The 19,010-nt window shown below is 49.5% G+C and overlaps 1 protein-coding gene across 1 annotated transcript in view; it reads left to right on the top strand.

The window, feature by feature from the left end:
- The first annotated feature begins 2,721 nt into the window (after positions 1 to 2,721).
- GABBR1 (gamma-aminobutyric acid type B receptor subunit 1) overlaps positions 2,722 to 19,010 on the top strand; it is a 31,423-nt gene continuing 15,134 nt past the window's right edge. Inside the window, exons 1-10 of the mRNA XM_064282671.1 lie at positions 2,722 to 3,109; positions 3,791 to 3,994; positions 4,771 to 4,956; positions 6,332 to 6,352; positions 7,795 to 7,955; positions 11,239 to 11,373; positions 11,752 to 11,922; positions 13,184 to 13,285; positions 13,581 to 13,646; positions 14,084 to 14,275. Of these exons, the coding sequence (XP_064138741.1) occupies positions 3,016 to 3,109; positions 3,791 to 3,994; positions 4,771 to 4,956; positions 6,332 to 6,352; positions 7,795 to 7,955; positions 11,239 to 11,373; positions 11,752 to 11,922; positions 13,184 to 13,285; positions 13,581 to 13,646; positions 14,084 to 14,275 (1,332 nt within the window). The 5' untranslated portion in view covers positions 2,722 to 3,015. The remainder of the gene's footprint in view (positions 3,110 to 3,790; positions 3,995 to 4,770; positions 4,957 to 6,331; positions 6,353 to 7,794; positions 7,956 to 11,238; positions 11,374 to 11,751; positions 11,923 to 13,183; positions 13,286 to 13,580; positions 13,647 to 14,083; positions 14,276 to 19,010) is intronic.

Genomic DNA, 19,010 nt, shown 5'->3' with positions numbered 1-19,010 from the left:
CCAATTTACTTAATCGATACTTTGTGGTTTGAACATTGTGATTGTTTTCCTTTTCTTATTCATATCATCAAAATAACTTTCAATTTCATAGAACCATAGACACCTCTTTTTCCAGGAGAGACTTAAGGGGACATCCCTTCTATTCCAATTTCAGGCAGGACAGCAAGGAAGCCAGAGAGAAATTGCCAGAATGAAAGACCAGACGAGGACCTTGAAAGCTTGCTCAGATACTCTCCTATGTGAGGATCCCTGGGTGGCACAAATGCTTAAGCTCTTGACTACGAACAGAAAGGTTGAGGGTTTGAACCCAGAGGCTCCTTGGAAGACAGGCCTGGCCTTCAAGGTCACGATCTTGAAAACCATATGGAGCAGTTCTACTCTGTAACACATGGGGTCACTATGAGTTGGAATTGACAACAACAGATTTGGTTTGGGTTCTGGGAAGTGTCCTCAGAGCAAACAGTCTTTTGACCACCACATAGGAGCATTAAGGAGGAGTTCTAAGGGAGGGTGCTGACCAGCAAGACAGCTGATCCAGCCAGTGGAGGTGCCACAGGTCAGAAAACCCTTCTTCCCAAAGCAGTCGGTCTAAGGAACTTCTCTCCCCATGCCTTCTTCCAGGTGTCAATAATTTGATTTTAGTTGACACCCACGTTTCTTTAGTTCTGCCCTGCTGAGAAGGGTGGCTGTTCTTTGAGTGTTAGAAATCGTGTCCTACTCTCTTCTACCCATTTTCTAGTTCAACAGTTCTCAAGTGAACATTGTGAACACTATGTGTGTTTTGTAAGTACAATGATGGGAGGTGCTATTGACATGGATGGGCAGGGCAGGGGTGTAAGTTATTCATCAAAGCACAGCCTGTACAATGAAGAATTGTTCACCATCCAGATTCTCAAATGTCTCCCAGGACATTCATGTAGGTGAAAGCCCGTGTTTAATTATCTGAGCCTAGAATACAGTTTTTTTTTTTTATGGTTTTAATATACAATGACCTTTCTAGGAATGCAATTACAGTTCTCCACAAATTTAGGGAAGACTGACTTTGCTACCTTGAGTTGTTCAACTTTTCATTAAATCATTTCATTGATGGCAACATGCTGGAAGTAGCTGAGTCACCAACTCAGCACCTGTATCAGTCTGTGTGCGTAGCAGCTTCTTTCCCGTGATTCTGTGGATAGGTGTAAGCATCTGCCTACCTCATTATGACTTCTCAGTAGTCAGGCCTCAGCACTCACACTTTCAAAGACTGTTTATATTACTTTACTATAAATGACTTCTCTTTCATTTCTGCCTTTTACAGTACAGATAAGGAAGCATTGTGAATTTTCAAGTTATGTGTGTAGGTAGGTTGTATCACCTATGAATTTCAGTTGAGGATAGTAAAGGGGTCATTGCAAAATACTGTTATAAAAAAGGGTTGAAGGTAGAGGACCTCAGTTCTGTCTCCTCTTCCTGCCCAAACTCATACCCTCCTCAACACCACCACCACTACCCCACACACACACACACACACACACACACACACACACACACAGCCTCTGTGTGCTGTCAAAAGGCCTGCACTTCCTCACCCTGTCTCTAGAGCTTCCACTTCTCCCTTAGTCAAGAGATACTGATCACTAGGCCTGGTTGGAGTGTAGAAGATAATATCGGCTCCTGTCCACCTGGAGGTTTCCTTCTCTCGCCTTCCCCCTCCCCCATGCTGCATCAGTTTCTCTCCATGATATCCCTCCTCCCTCTCTGGCTAGCAACCTTCTCTCTGTGTTTCCTTCAAGGAGCAGGCGAGCATCAAAGCTGCTGGACCCATGGAGCCGCTCTAGTCTCCCAGCTCTCTCATTTCCCCACCCAACTCTTCCCTCGCCTAGGTGGCTCCTAACCTTTCCCCATCTCACTCCCCACCCTTCCCTGCCAGACCCTGGCTTCTCCTTGCTCTCCCACCCGCCTCAGCTCTCCTCCTGGCCTCAGGCCTCGGCCTCTATTCTCTCACCCCATGCAGGACTGCCTTCTCTTTGTGCAACCGTCTTTTCTTCACCTGCATCCATCCCAGACTCGCTTTCTCAGCGCCAGCTCCTCTGCCTTTTGTTCGGGTTCTCTCGCCCCCAACCCAGTTTCCCTCGCGGTGCTGGGTAACCCTCCGAGGTGCGTGTGCCTGGGTGTTCCCCTCCCTCCCGCCGCCCGCACCCCCGGCTCTGTGGGCGGTCCAGGGCGGGGCCGGGATCCGGGGCGGCTCCCGGGGCTCGGGTTGTGGGAGGTGCACTCTCCCCGGTCTCCCCTCTCTTCCCCCCGCCCTGTCTTCCCCTGCACCCTCCTTCTTCCCTCCGCCCGGGAGCTTTCCCCGGTGCCCGGCGCCGCCTCCTTCCCTCCCGGCTCCCGGCTCCCGCGGCCGCCGCCGCCCCGGGGAAGGAGAAACGGGGGTGGGGTCTGAAGGAAACGAGAGAGGAGAGGAGAGACCCCGGCCCGGCTGGAGGCCGGATTCTGGGGGAGGAGGGTCAGGAGGAGGGAGAGGGGGAGGCGGGGAGCGGCCGGGCCTGGGGCCTTGAGGCCCGGGGAGAGCCGGGGAGCCGGGCGGCGCGCCGAGGTAAGCGCAGGGCCCGGGTAGCAGGGCTTGGCGAGGGCTCGCGGGGGAGGCCGGCGAACCCTGGGGCCAGAGCCAGGGGCAAGCGGGGCTGGGGGCGAGGGCGAACGGCGGGGAAGGGATCGCGGAGCGGTGAGGCGGCCGATCCGGGGAGCGTGGAGAAGCCAGCTCCGGCGAGCCGCGGGGGCCGGGAGACGAGGTGGTGAGAGGTGGAGTCCCGGGAGGGTGGGGGGCCGAGGGAGGCAGGAGGAAGGTGGGGACAGGCGTTTCTCCTCCTCTCCCCCACCCCGCGCCGGGCTCCGCCCCCGCCTCCTCCGCGGGGTGCTCCTCTCCGCCCCAGGCTGAGACCGGTCCGAGCCCGGGAGGGAGGCCCGGCCGCCTCGCGGGTTGGGCCGTGTCGGCTGGGCTCGGTCCAGTCCTCACGGCCGCCTCTCACTCAGATGCTGCTCCTGCTGCTGCTGCTGTGGTTGGCGCCGCTCTTCCTCCGCCCCCTGGGCGCGGGCGGGGCGCAGACCCCCAACACCACCTCGGAAGGTGCACCCTCCTCCGGCGATCTCGGGCCCTCCTCCTCCCCACTCACCCCTTGCCTGTAACCTCTCTTTTCTGCTCCGCATCACTATCCGGTCAGCCCTACATAGCTTCCCAGCCCACACTACCTGGCAACCCTGGCCCACGTTACTACTTCTGACCTCCTTTCCATCACCCCACATTACTACACAGCACCCCCTATTCCTCTGTCCCACATTACTACACTAGGCCACCTTTCCGAGATCCCACATTATTGTCTTGGCCCCTCTCCCCTTACCTGGCACCACATTACCATCTCAGTTGCTCTCTTTCCTTGGTCCCCCTTTGCTGCCCAGGTAGCCTCAGAAGGCCCCCCTCTCCTGTCCCCATGCTAATTCAACTCAAAAATCTTCGTTTAGCCTTTCTTACCAAGCCCCACCACATACCCGTCCTTCACGACTTCTTACTTTTCTCCATTACCCCTAACCAGCACCCTCTCCTCCCTACTTGTGGGTTCTCTCATCAGCTTTAACACTGTCCTTTTTTTTTTTTAGTCCCGATTCCCTTCTCCTAGCACCCCACCCCTCGGCCTTGGTCCTCAGCCTGCCCACTGACCACGCCCTACGCTCCTGGGCCTCCAGCAGCTGACTCTGCCTTTTCCTCTTTCCCACCATTCTTCTTTGCACGCTTACCGGACTCATACCTCAGGCTGCCAAATCATACACCCGCCCTGGGAAGGGGGCATCAGGTACAGGGGCCTGACTCGGGACCAGGTAAAGGCTATCAACTTCCTGCCGGTGGACTATGAGATTGAGTACGTTTGCCGGGGGGAGCGAGAGGTGGTGGGGCCCAAGGTCCGCAAGTGCCTGGCCAACGGCTCCTGGACAGACATGGACACACCAAGCCGCTGCGGTGAGTAACCTCGCAAAGCCCCTCCTGTCTTTAGAACCATTCCTCTCCCTTTTCAAACTTAGCATTTACCCCTTGCAAAGTCAGCACTTTAAATCAAGTGTAACCGAATTCACAAATGCATTTATTGAACAATTACTATGTAAAAAGGACTTGGTTGTGTGCAGCAGGAATTAGCAGGGTTAGCAGCCTGCACATTTAACTTCCTTCTCCCTTTATTAGCCCACTGGCAATTAGATCAAATAACTTCCCATTATTCATTTGTGAGTTATTCTCTTTGAGGGTTATTAGTGGCAGATTGAGCCAAAAAAAATTCTAAAAGGATTTTATCACGTTTTCACATATCTGTCTTCCACCCAGAGACTGTATGCCTAGGAAGCAAAAGTCAATTTAATATTAACATAAGCTAACTACACACACACACACAAAAAAATACAGTAAGAAAGGCAAATCTGATTGTGCATCCAAAGTCACCTACATCTTCATATTTCAAAGCTGGAGAAATGCCCACCATAGCTGACTTTGAAAGGACCCCATTTTGTGTGCTTATAGCTCCATCTTGGGTTCCTACAATGGAAGTGCCTTTTCCTTTTTATCTTTTGGGAATGTGTAGGGTTAAGGGAAGTGTGGAAGCAGGGGAGGTGAGTCCTTTTTACACCTGTTATCCTGCAGAGTAGGCGGCTTGTAGACCCAAATCCCAAGCAAGCCCCCTCCTCTCTAAGGGGAATTAGCCTCCTCCAATTAATTCGCCTCTGTTTTATTTCCTTATCTCTCCACAGTCCGAATCTGCTCCAAGTCTTATCTGACCCTGGAAAATGGGAAAGTTTTCGTGACGGGTGGGGACCTCCCAGCTCTGGATGGAGCCCGGGTGGATTTCCGATGTGACCCGGACTTCCATCTGGTGGGCAGCTCCCGGAGCATCTGTAGTCAGGGCCAGTGGAACACCCCCAAGCCCCACTGCCAGGGTGAGGGGAACAGCTGCCTGCATGCAGCTGATGAGGACGCTTGTGTGAGGATGGGAGTAGGGTGGGAACGGATGGTGGGAAAGGACAGGGTGCTGTACAAAATGTGTGTGTGTGGGGGGGGGGTCTTGGGGAGGTGGAGGTGAAAGCCTAATTCTTTCCTCCATCCACCTGCCTCTAACTTCCTCCTGCCTTACCAGTTTCCACTTGTAGTATGTTGGGGCCTTCCTTCTTTTACCTTTCTCTGATTATGTCTTCGTCCCCACTCCCAAGTCTGGGGCCTCACATTTTCTTTTCCTTTATGAATCTCACCCTCGCTAAGGTTTTCCCTAGCCTCAGTCCCTTTCTCTAAACCTAAAACTTTCTATGCATCACCCTCTTGTAGAATCGATCCCTCCCCATTCATTAATATATCTCTACCCTTTCATTATATTATTGGAATTATTGTAAAGACTCAGAAATATTATGTCATATTTAGAAAAAACTGACAAGATTGGAAAGGAGATCTGGGGGTGGAAAAGTATCAGGGCAAAAAGCCCTAAAATTGGAGGCAGAATTGGCCAGCATTAAGGATGGCCCAGGGGTTGGGGAAGAAGACAGTCCTTTTCTGTACCTCAGTTACCTTCCAGACAACCTCCAACATTCCCATCCCATGTTATGTCCCCACCATTTTTGTCATCTAGTTCCACAAAATTCCACCTTTCCTGAACACCCAGACTCTCCCTCTGCTGTCTCTTCTTCTCCTGGGATGCTGGCATCCCATTTATTTGTCTCTCTCTCTTTTTTTTTTCTATCTTTGTAGACCCTCAGGCCTGGATTTCCTTACTTAGTTATTTTACTTCTAATTTACCATTCGATTCTGGAAATTGGGAATCCCATCCAGGGATGGATTTACCTTGAAGCTAATGAAACTTAAGATTCAGGGTCTCTCACTTACAGGGGCCTCTTCCCGTGTGCTAATAATGGAGAGGAATGGAACAGAGTGCCCAATAATAGGTTTTAGTAAAATTTGCTAAAGTAAGGTATTTTAACAGCAATTGGTTAAAACCAATTTGCTATATTTGCAGTTTTTTTTTTCTTAAAGAGAGACTCCAATTTTATAACCTCTGACTCCGCAAAAGTAGGACCTGCTCCTGCCTTAGCCTTTGGCAGTCCTGTCCCAAATTCCGTTGTCCCATGAGAAATAAAAGCAGAAAACCAACAAGTCCTGACCCCCAGATCCGCCTTGCTCTTATTCCCAGGCACCCTCCCCTCAGAAACGCAGGCTTCTGCTGTCCCGTCTTCGGCATGGACAGGTGTGGGAGGGGGCTGGGGATCAGTCCAGGGAAGCTGGGCGCCAGTGGTAACTCTTCTCTGATCCCGTCTTTCCTGCTGCCAGTGAATCGAACGCCACACTCAGGTGAGATGACAGACCCTTTTCGCGTGCACTGCAGTCCCCTCACCCCTCACTCTTCACCCTCCATCCCCAGGCATTCTGACCCTAGGCTGTGGGGTCCGGTCCATCTCCCACCTTCGCCCACCCCAGTTCACGGCCGTTCCCTCTCCCTACCTGTTTCCTTCCTCCAGTCCCGGTTTTCCGTGGGGCTGCGGTCCCTCCCATCTCTCTGCCTGGCTGTACTTCCCTCGGCTCCGCCTCTTCCCAGACTCAGCTTCGCTGCCAAATGGCAGAACCCCAGCAGGGGGCAGCAGGGTTCCGGGAGACCCTGAGCTTCCACCCCGTGTTCCTTTCTCCCTCGACCTTCTCTGGAACCTTTTCTTGCCTGCCCTCTCCCTAGGATTTCACCTAGTTACCCCATCAGCCCATCCCACCCATCTCAAGCTCGGCCAGGCCTCTCACGCCCCCTCCTTCCGCGCCTCCCCAAATCCTTTCCTTCTCGATCCCTTCCCGTTTTTCTCAATTTCTTCTCCCTTTTTTTTTTTTCATCCTTTCTCTGTCTCTGTCTACCCTGCTTCAAGTTCCCTTCCGCTATTGCTAACATTCCTCTCCACACCAGTTCGCCCTTTTCCTCACTCTACTCTCTCTCCCTCAAACCGTCCCCTTCCTTCTCTTCTTCACAATCCTCAGTCCTTCACCCCATCTATCTACACTCCATTTCAGACTCTCCGCGGCAGCTCCCTTTCTTTCGCGTCGCACTCTGGTCCTTTCCTTCTCTGGTCCTTTCCTTCCCTGCTCCTTGATGATCCAGGCTTTCGCGGCTCCCTCCGCCCACCCCGCCCTCCTGGCACGCCCCTTCCCCCCCATCTCCTCCCCTACTGTGTCCTTAGGTGAGACCCCTCCCTTGCGCTCCGTTCTTTTTCTCCTACGCAGTTGCTCTTCTCTCGTTCTCTCCCCTCCCCTTTGACTGGCGTCGCCCCTCGGCGCTCGCCTCCCTCCCCCCTTCTCATGCCCTCCCTCCCCCTCCCCCTCCGCGCGCCACCGGTGACGTCAGAGCCCCCTCCCAGCCCCACTTCTCCCTCCTCCTCCTTCCTTCAGTCGGTCAGTCCGCGAGGAGAGTCCGCGGTGGCGGTGGGGCGAGTGGGAGCTGCGGGGGCCGTAGGAAGCCAACCTTCCCTGCTTCCCGGGGCCCCAGCTCCCTCCTCCCTACAAAACCAGGGATGGAGGTGCCTCCTCGACACCCGTTCAGCAGCCCTCTCCGGGAAAAGTGTCCTCCCTGAGCTCCTCCGTCTCCTCACGCGGCTACCCTCTCCCCCCCACCATGGGTCCAGGGGCCCCCTCCCCGCGGGTGGGGTGGTCACTGCCGCTCCTGGTGATGATGGCCGCGGGGGTGGTTCCAGTGTGGGCCTCCCACTCCCCTCATCTCCTGCGGCCTCATCCGCGGGTCTCCCCGCACCCCTCCTCAGAACGGCGCGCAGTGTACATCGGGGCGCTGTTTCCCATGAGCGGGGGCTGGCCCGGGGGCCAGGCCTGCCAGCCCGCGGTGGAGATGGCGCTGGAGGACGTGAATAGCCGCAGGGACATCCTGCCGGACTATGAGCTCAAGCTCATCCACCACGACAGTAAGGTAGTCCGGGACTTGGGGGTCGGTGGGAGATGGGGGCTTGGTGGGCAGGGGGCCTGCTGCGCGCCTCATCTGGAGTCCCTCTGGGCTTTTGAGGCAGACCCCTCCCATGTGTGACTTGAAGAAACATGGCTGGGGGTGTGGGAGCTCAGGGAGAGTCACAGGGTCTGGTGGTTCAAGACGAGTGGCTAGGGGTTTAAGATGGTTAATCACGTTGCAAGGCAGACCCTTCATTCACTGTTAGACCCCGGAGTGAATGGAAGAACTGGGGTTGGGGAACTGGTGATAGATTTAGGGTACCAGCCAATGCTGCTCAAGGGGAGTAAACTAACCTGGGAGTGGGTTGGGGGATGGATGGACTGTCAGAGGTGGGAAGCTGAATCGGGGTTTACATTTACCATGGTAACAAGGTAAGTCTTGGGTAGGTTGGGGCTGGAAGGAATAGGGACAGAATGAGGAGAATTTTGAGGGACTGGAGTGCTCTAGTTTATCACAACAAACAGCAAGGTAGCTGTGAGCCCTGTCTAACTCCTCATTCCTCCATCCCCAGGATTCCTGGACTGTGGGAATATGTGGCACGTGGTAGTGGTTGGGGAAGGTTAATGGTCAGAAGATGGGCAGAGGCACTGGGAAAATGGGTTAGATCAGGCATCCCAATGGGAACCGCCACAATAGTTTGGGAATAGGGAGGAGTCAGAATAGAGGAGAAGAAAGAGGGAGCGGAAGGAACTGAAAGAATGTCAGTGGGGACCAAGAAGGAGGGGGTGGAGATGGTGAAAGATCCAGGGGGCATCCTATGCAACTTAGGCCCTGAACTTCTCTTATAGAATTATGGCCTCTAGGATGCGAGAAGGGAAATGGAATACAGAGTTAGGAGAGGAAGGAGAGAGGGGAAAGATAAGAAAATTTGGGTCCAGAGAGGGGGATGGTCTGGTAATTAAGATTCCTTCCCTAACCCCTGTCCCCTACATGAATGATTGGAGGTATAGGGAAGGATGTAGCATAGGGAAGGAAGGAGATTTGGGATCTCAGATTGATTGTTTCTGACAGGTGACCCCAGAGACTTAAGGAATTGGGGGAGGGTGAAATACAGTACAGAGGTGAAGGCTTGGTGATTTCACACCTGTAGTGGCTTGAGGATTTATACCCACTCTTTAGAACAACAGTATAGACATAGAAATAGGTATGTGAGTAGGGAGGGGGCAGAAGTAGGGGTGAATTAGGGTGCTTGATTGAGAAGAGAGTACAAGGAATGTTAGGGGCTTGTAGAGAGAACTTCAAATCCCCCCTGCCTGTTACCTCCACAGTGGCTCTTCAACTTCAGTGTTTATTGGAATCACCAGATGAGTTTGTTAAAAACACAGATTCTAACTCCTTGGTCAGAGATGGGTCCCAGTTATTTGCATTTTTACGGAGAAGATCTGCCCTGGTGGATGCACCAGGATGTCTATGGGGAGAGCAATGGGACACGAGAAAGGAATTAGGTCCAAGGGGAGGGGAGGTAGATAGAGAAATAGAGGGTCAGAGATGATGGAAAGGTCAAGCTTAGGAGAGCAAGAGAGCTAATTGGCTCTGGGGAGTGGGGAGAGATGGGTGCAGGCTCTGTGATAGCGGATAATGGAGATAAGGGAGCCCTGACTGTAAGCTCAAACTCATCCATCATGACAGGTAATTCCCTGGAGGTGTTAGAGGAGCAGATGGGGGACCTGGGAGAAGGGAGCTGGAGGAGAAAATAGCAGAGGCAGCAAGAGGAGGAGGGGAAGGCAGCGGAACTGGGATGTGTTGATTCCTGCCTGCAAACGCAGATCCTTGCTAGAACAAAGGGGAGGGGGAGAACAGGAAGTCTCTTGGGGAGGGGTGAGAATGCTGTGGTCTCCTGTACCAAGGACAGGTGGAGGAATAGGGTGTGGAAGGCGGAGAGGTGTGTAAGAAAAGGTAAATAAGTAATGAGCAAACTAAGACATTGGGGCAGCATATACATTGCCCTGTTGTACATATATTATCTGTTCTCATTGTTCTTAGCAACTTTTTCATAAGACAAGAAATGGAGGGGCTACTGAGGGGGCTTGGGAGGAGCTGGATCTGGAGTAATGGGTGCTGAGAGAGTGCAGAAAGATGGGACCTGCCCCTTGCAGAGGAGCGGGTATGGGGAGGGGGTCGGCACAGAGAGGTCCTGGTGAGGGTTTGTTTTTGCAGACTCTGCTGGCCTCCTCTAGCTCCCTTCTCTCCAACTTCCCACAGTGTCCCAAATGTCAGCCTCAGTGGGAGGTGAGCAGGCTCTGGGCAGGGGGCTCCTTTATTTCCCTTCTAGTTGTCCCCCCATTTCACCCTCCCCAGTTTCCTGTGCCTCGTTTCTGTGTCCCCTCTGCCCTTGCTCCCCACTGCCTTCCGTTTCTTCTCCACTTCCTTTGGGGCTCCAACAGCTTCTGAAATGTCAGACTTCAGCAGGAGGGCACCCGGTAGTGGGAGACCCATGGCTGGCTCTTCCCCCATTTCTCCTCTCATCATTCCTTTCCTCTAGCTGTCTGCATTATTTACTTGCCGCACCTCCATGCCTCTCTTTCAAGCACTCCTAAACCATTCTATTTATTCTCCCCAGGTTCCTTCCTCATTCTTGTTTCATTCCCTCCCACCCTTAGAGTATCTTCTTTTTTCTAATGGACCCATCAAATGTCAGGGCCCAGCAGGAGGGGACGGATCACTGAGCAGGACCCCCTAGTGGTCTTGTTCCTTTTCTCTCTTGTTTACTTATCACTAGCCCTGAAAAAAGAAGAGGGAGAGAGGAATGGAAGGTAGGGAGAGGGAGTTGGCAGAGGTGAGGGAGGAATTTTCATCATATGGCTTTGAGGAAGCTGCCTGAGAACTTGGGGAGAGTATTCCTATTCCTGCAGACTCTTTCTAAGCCACAGATGTTTGGGGCAAAGAAGTACAGGATAATGGGCAGGGGTGATGAAGGGAAGATGGGCTTGGGGATGTCTGAGGAAGAGCTGAAAGGGGGGAAGGCTGTATATGTGTTAATACTGAAGGAGAGACATGCAGGAGAGGATGTGGATTAGGTGCCAGATGGGAGAAAGAGAAGGGTGTCTAACAGATGAGAAGCAAGAACCTTCATGGGAAGAGATGTCAGGAAGGAGAAGAAAATGGTAATAATGATGAAAGGGTTTCAGCAGAGAGATGGGTAATGGAGTGAGGAGCTCCGCTGTCAGAGAAGGATAAAAGAGTAGGAATTGCAGGGAAGGGTGGGGTCCTAGGAGAGCCTACTCTCATCTCCTCCCTCCTCTTTCAGTGTGACCCAGGCCAAGCCACCAAGTACCTGTATGAGCTGCTCTACAATGACCCTATCAAGATCATCCTCATGCCTGGCTGCAGCTCCGTCTCCACGCTTGTGGCTGAGGCTGCCAGGATGTGGAACCTCATTGTGGTAAGCAAGGCCGAGGGGGTCAGAGGGTGGGGCTAGTCCCTTTAGGGCTGTACTGAAGGAGGGGGCCGGGAAAGTAGGGCCTGCTGCTGCCAAGATTCAGAGTCCTTTGGCAGACTTGAGCCAGTTGGCATCCTAGCAACAGTGGCCTGAGAGTGCTGCCATTAACCTCATCCTGCATCAGAAGGGGTTGAAGTCAGATCAGTGGAAGAGCATCCTGATACTGAGGGGTGTATGGGCCTTTGAGAATCACTTTTCCTGGGACAGAAGAGAGGAGGTCTGGAGAAATGGGGGACAGAGGCAGGAGAAGTTTAAAGGAATTCTTAGCAACATGAAGTCCATGAGGAATACACCATGTTGCATTATTCCTACTCATTTTAGCTTTCCTATGGCTCAAGCTCACCAGCCCTGTCAAACCGGCAGCGTTTTCCCACATTCTTTCGTACTCATCCATCAGCCACACTCCACAACCCGACTCGTGTGAAACTCTTTGAAAAATGGGGCTGGAAGAAGATTGCCACCATCCAGCAGACCACTGAGGTCTTCACTTCGGTGAGGAGGGATGGGGTAAAGGGGCTTCCACTCAAACTGCAGTGGACAGATGTGTGACACAGGATTCATTTTCTGGGGAAGATCTTGATTCTTTATTTAGAAAGGAATGCATTCTGAATGGGTTAAGTGCACATTCTTTGTGTAGTCCAGAGGAATGAACAAGTTGCATTTTGGTGATCCTCTTCAGCTTTTTGGTTCTGTGATTTTTTTTTTTCCTTTTGATGCTTTGTCCTCCAGACAGAGACACCCAACATGACTCACTTCTGTTAAAGTAGGTTCACTCCAAGGTTGAGGCAAGAGAAGGGAGGGACTATGAGATAGGAACTCAGGAAGGTAGCAGATTCTAGAGACACTTAAGAGGGAGGGAGGGAGGGTGGGCGTGGATGGGAACAGAGGGAACGGAGCTGTAGAAATGGATACGGGGGAGAGACAAATGCATGTACATGGGTCTGATAGTTGAAGATGCTGACAGACAAGGAGAGGTTGATGGGTTGATAGGGAGAGGGAGATCTGTGGAGGTAAAGAGAGGAAATACACGGCTCTACACTTGAAGAAGGAGTCTATAGGTGGTACAAATGGTTAAGAACTCAGCTAACAATGGAAAGGTTGGTGGTCTGAGCCTCCCCAGAGGTGCCTCAGAAGAAAGGCCTGGCAATTTATTTCTGAAAGATCACAGCCATTGAAAAACACTATGTAGCACAATTCTGTTCTGACATGCATGGGGTCACCATGAGTCAGAATTGATGGCAAATTTTTTTTTTTTTTTTAGCACTTGAAGAAGGCAGTCTGCTCCCTCCATTTTATTCCCTTCTTTTGGTCCTCTATCCACTCTTATATTCAGTGGCACTTTAATCCTTAATCAACTTTGTCTCTGTGATTATCAGGCCACTCTTCTCTGATCCTTTTGTCTATCTGCCTCCTGAGCTCTGTACTGTCTTGTCTCTACCAGACCCTGACTCCTTTTCTTGGTTCCTCCATCCTTTCCCCCATTGTTGCTGTCAGTGTTGAGAGTGGGATGGATGGGGTGACTTCCTGAACACAGATCCTCCAGAGGGGCTTGCCATGCACCTTCCCATTGGAAAGCCACATCCTAAGACTTCAAATGCATCCTTCCAGATTTTTTCCTTCGAGGAGAGAAGCTTTGGAGGAAAGTTCTGAATGGCTGCTGCTTTGCCCTGAGTATTCAATCCTCAGTTAGCATCTCTGGCCTTACTCTTTGTCACCCCATTTTTCTCCTACTTGTTTCTGATTTTCACCCAAGACTCTGGATGACCTAGAGGAGCGAGTGAAGGAAGCTGGAATTGAGATTACTTTCCGTCAGAGTTTCTTCTCAGACCCAGCTGTGCCTGTCAAAAACCTTAAGGTGGGTTGGCTGGGAGGGTGGGCTTAGCCTGGCAACTGGGGAGTGGCGGGGGGTGGGGAGCAGCAGCTGGTTGGAGATGAACCAGGCGGGGGCAGGCTTTGACTCTGTGAGGCAGCAGCATCTCCTGGGGAAGTTTAGCTCCATCTTCCAGTTGACATTTAACTACTACCCATTGAATAGAACCCTGCACTAAGTACTCTGGGATGGGAAATAAAAAATGTCAAGGTGCTTGTCTTAGCCCCTCAGGCGTTTTTAGGCCTCTCTCAGGAGCTCTGTTTTTCTCTCCACTCTATAGCGTCAGGATGCCCGAATCATCGTGGGACTTTTCTATGAGACTGAAGCTCGGAAAGTTTTTTGTGAGGTGGAGTTGGAATCTGAAGAGGGAAGGGGACTGGGTGGGATCTTAGCCTTGGGTTTCTCATGGGGTTCTCCTCTCCGCATCTGTGCTTAAGGTGATACATGATCGTATCTGAGGTGATGGTTAATATGATATCCCTGTGTCTTGGCCCTGACTCCGTTCCCTCAACTTCTCATACTAGAACTTTCTCCAGATCTCATTTTCCTACTGCTTTGTTTCCTGAGGAGCCTGTGAATGCTCTTTACTGACTGGCTAGAAAAGCTACTCAGAAACAGAGGGGCTGGGGAGGAATTGTTCAGCCCTCCCTACCACCCCCAAGACTTGTAGATTTTTCCTCTTAATCCTGTGCTGTTTGATTCTCAAGGGGCTGAATAGTATGAAATGAGGTAAAGCAAATTAAAACGAAACAGAAATCCATGCCTCTCCCTCTCTGTATTCAGGTGTACAAGGAACGTCTCTTTGGGAAGAAGTATGTCTGGTTCCTCATTGGGTGGTATGCTGACAATTGGTTCAAGACCTATGACCCGTCCATCAACTGCACAGTGGACGAGATGACCGAGGCAGTAGAGGGCCACATCACCACTGAGATTGTCATGCTGAACCCTGCCAACACCCGGAGCATTTCCAACATGGTGAGAATGTGATGACTCAGGGCTGGGCTGGTCAAGGGGCCTGAGCAAGCCTTGCATGGGGAGGGGAGCAGGTATGAAGTTTGGAGGTATAAGAGGGGGAGGAGGCTCTGCCTGCCCTGTACTTGTTTGCCTTATGTTTTGTTCGGATTCCCAATCTACTATGGGTTCCTTGGGCAGTAGAGAAAGAGAAATGAGAGTGGTTTGTTCAGTAGGCCCCTGATGAGTGGAAGGGCTGTTGCCATGGGAACGAGGAGCAGTTGGTGAGAAGTCAAATGAGCGAGAGGCGTTAATGACAATATAGATGCTTGTCTATGCAATAAACACCTTTACAGAAGTGCTGTTCCTGGGCACAGATGCATTTTATTTTCTCAGTGATGCATGTTAGTACTTTGGAGTTTTTTTTTAATGATTGTTCCTGATTGATACTCAATTAGCTTGAATCCTGATGCTTGTTTGATGATTCTTTTTAGAATCATAGATGTGAAAGGGGCTTTTTAAATCATTTTGCCCCAGAGAGCTGGCTAGTGATAGACCTGGTGAAAAAAGACAAATCTTCTGACTTGGGAGGACAGGGGCAGCCCTGCAGGTGAGGGGCACAAATGAAGTGGGGAGCATGGGGGTAGGCAGAAGTGGCTTGTTTCTTACTTAGCATCAGGTCTTAAAGATTGCAAGAGTCTTGTGTGAGCTTGTTAGGCTATTCGCTCATTATACCAAGTTTATCCTCTAGGTGTGTAACACCTGCTTTGGAGAGCATGTTGGGGGGTGGAGGGGAGGAAGTGACAGATTAATAATTGTAAAGTCCCTGAATAGCTTATTAATAAAATTATAGTAATAATTGCTTGGAGTCTCTGGATGCCACAAACGGTTAAGCGCTCCACTACTAGCCAAAAAGTTAGCAGTTTGAACTCACTCAGAGGTGCCTTGGAAAACCCTATGGAGCAGTTCTACTGTGCACACATGGAGTTGCCATGAGTCGGAATGGACTTAACTGCAGCTAACAACAATAGTAATTGCAGTATGTAGTAACCAGGGAACTTATATACATGGTTGTATACAGCAACACTCTGGTATAGATTTCGTCATTTCCATTTTATAGACCAGGAAATTGAGACTCAGAGACCTTAAGTGACTTATTCCAGGTCATGCAGCTACTAAATAGCCAAGCTAGAGTTCAATCCTAGTTGAATCTAACTCTGAAACCACTCTGCCACATTACCTCCCATGGAAACTGTGAAGCCTGATTAAAAAGCTTGGATTTTTATTTGCGAACACTGTTTAGCCAATGGCATTTTTTATGCAAGGGAGAAATAAGATTCAGGGAGTTTGTTCGGACAGGAGATTGTGGGGGAAGGGCCAGTTGCCATGTGGATTCATCGTGTACCCTGTCTTGGGACATTCTAAGGACACTCTATGTTTAAACTCTCATGGCTTTCAAAAATACAGTGAAAAATTCTGGGAGGTCACTTCCCTGTAGAGCATCCTTGAGGACCTGGTGAAGTAGGGGAGCTGGTAACCAAAGCCAGAAAGGCTGGCTGATGCTCTGAGCCCAGGACCTACCAATCACGGCTTATGCACCATAACAGGGAAGTAGAGAAGCCCTGACAGGAAGCAGGGACTTGGTTGCAGTTATAGATGAGGTGCATGAGTTGGAAGAGGCAGATGAGTTGCAGGGTCTCTTTCTGGCTGTTAGAGCAAGATGGTGCCTGCTTTCAAGGCCGCAGGGCTTCAAGTGATACCAGGCCTACTTAGTAGCCTAAAAGCCAGGTGCATAAGCCATGATTTTCCAGAGGGTAAAAAAAAAAAGCCATGATTTTCCAGAGGGTAGAAGCAGCCTTAACAACAGACTAAGGAAGAAGTTACAGATAAATCAAACAGGACCAAGAGAAGTGAATCAGGGACTAGGGTTAGACCTAGAAGGTCCAGAGCCATAGAATCTTAGAAAAGAAGGGTTGCTTCTTTTGGATGAATATACATTTTAGATCATTGCTGGACATCCGTTCTGACATGTAGAGATAGCCAGACAACGCGGCTAAAAATTAAGGTAATAAATTTGTACTCTGTTAGTTCACTAATTTCTATGGAATATGAATTTTTTTGTTGTCCAATGTTCCCTAAGCTGTGTAGTAAAATTTTCCTTTGAAAATTGGTAACTCTATCTTTGCTGAACCAAGAGGGAAAGATTTTTTTTTTATACCTTTAGTCATAGGAGAAACCCTGGTGGCGTAGTGGCTTAGAGCTGTGAGGCTGCTAATCAAAAGGTCAACAGTTCAAATCCACCAGGTACTCATTGGAAACCCTATGGGGCAGTTCCACTCTGTCCTATAGGGTCTCTGTGAGTTGCAATCTACTTGAGGGCAACCGTTTAATCATGGGAGGGGAAAGCGGCACCCCCTCCAAGTGGCCAGGTATGTTACTTGGTAATGACCTGGATGAAGCAGAGAATGAGGATCTGGGTGGCAGAGGGCATCATATTGAGCAGGCTAATCTCTTCCCATCTGAGTGATTTCCTTATGGGGTGTTTACTTTGAACCAAAGATTGGACACACCTAGTGGCCAAAGGGCTATTCAGAACACTTAGGTCAAGCTGCTGACTGCCAAGAAGGTGCTCTTGGAGAGAGGCAACTCAGCATACAGAGGCAGCGTAGAGTAGCAGGGCAAGAGTATAGACTTCGGTGCCAGGCTGCCTAGGTTTGAATCTTAGCTCTGCCACGCACTAGCAGTATAACTTTGAGTCAGTTTCTGAACTTTTCTGTGCCTCAGTTCCCTAATCTCTAAGATGGGGATAACAATAACAAGTACCTTATTGGGTTGTCTGAGGATTAAATATGTTGATATATATAACTTAGAAAAGTGCCTGGCACATAGTATGGACAATATAAGTGTTATCTGTTATTATTATTATTATTCTGTGTAGGGAGAGGTGATATTTGTAAAACATTTCAATGAAAAAATTAACAGGACTTGGTGATAGGAAAGAATCTGGTGATTCCAAGGCTTCAAACACATGTCCTGGGGAGTGTTAGAGATAAGGAAAAAGCAAGCTTAGTTTTGGATATTTTGGATTTGAGATGATTGATCATACAGTATAAAGGCATTAGAATCAGTTAGAGACATATGACTTGAGATATTGGACTGGAATTATAGATCTGAGTATCACTGAAAAAGGTGGGGTTGAGAGATAAGGCAGTTCACTAAGAAAAAATGTAAGCTAATTTATACCCAGAGTTTTATACACGTTCTTATTTTTATAATAACTCCTCCAGGTGGTTAGTATTATTCCAATTTAAAACTGAATAATGAACCAAATCAAAAGACAAAACAAAACAAAAACCCGTTGCGGTCGAGTCAATTCCAACTCATAGTGACCCTGTTGGACAGAGTACAATTGCCACATAGGGTTTCCAAGAAATGGCTGGTAGATTTGAACTGCTGACCTTTTGGTTAGCAGCTGAACAGTTAACCATTAGTGCCACCGGGGCTCCGAATAACAAACTGGTGAGGTTTAATAACTTGTTTGAGATTACATAGCAGGTAGTGAATTAGAATTTTAACCCATCTACTCATTTATAACTAACTAAGTAGTTAGTTAGAATTTGAATCTATCTATTCATTTGTCTCCCCACGAGTATGTAAGTTTGTTGTACTGTGGGGATTTGCACGTTGCTGTGATGCTGGAAGCTATGCCATCAGTATTCAAATGCCAGCAGGATCACTTATGGTGGACACGTTTCAGCTGAGCTTCCAGACTAAGACAGACTAGGAAGAAGGACCCGGCAGTCTACTTCTGAAAAGCATTAGCCAGCGAAAACCTTATGGATATAGGCGGAACATTGTCTGATATAATGCCGGAAGATGAGCCCCTCAGGTTGGAAAGCACTCATAATACAACTGGGGAAGTGCTGCCTTCTCACAGTAGAGTCAACCTTAATGATGTGGATGGCGTCAAGCTTTCAGGGCCTTCATTTGCTGATGTGGCGTGACTCAAAATGAGAAGAAATAGCTGCAAAATCCATTAATAACAGGAATGTGGAATGTATGAAGTATGAATATAGGAGAATTGGAAATCATCAGAAATAAACTGGAATGCATAAACATTGATATTCTAGGCATTAGTGTGCTGTAATGGACTGGTATTGGTCATTCTGGATCGGACAATCACATGGTGTACTACGCTGGGAATGACAACTTGAAAAGGAATGGCATTAAATTCATCATCAAGAACATTTCAAGATCTATCCTGAAGTACAACGATGTCAGTGATAAGATAATATCCATATGCCTACAAGGAAGACCAGTTAATATGACTATTATTCAAATTTAGGCACCAACCACTAAGACCAAAGATGAAGAAATTGAAGATTTTTATCAACTTCTGCAGTCTGAAATTGATCAAATATGCATTGATAATTACTGGTGATTAAAATGCAAAAGTTGAAGACAAAGAAGGATTGGCAGTTGGAAAATATAGCCTTGGTGTTAGAAACCATGCCAGAGATCACATGATAGAATGTTGCAAGACCAATGACTTCTTTAATTGCAAATACCTTTTTTCAACAACATAAATGGCAACTATACACCTAGACCTCACCAGATGGAGTACAGAGGAATCAAATCGACTACATCTGTGAAAAGAGTTGATGGAAAAGCTCAATATCATCAGTCAGAAAAAGGCCAGGGGCTGCCTGTGGAACAGACCATCAATTGCTCATACGTAAGTTCAAGTTGAAACTGAAGA

This window comes from Loxodonta africana, chromosome 1 (genome assembly GCF_030014295.1).
Source record: "Loxodonta africana isolate mLoxAfr1 chromosome 1, mLoxAfr1.hap2, whole genome shotgun sequence".
Taxonomy (NCBI): Eukaryota; Metazoa; Chordata; class Mammalia; order Proboscidea; family Elephantidae; genus Loxodonta; species Loxodonta africana.
This window is presented reverse-complemented; position numbering and strand designations above follow the sequence as displayed.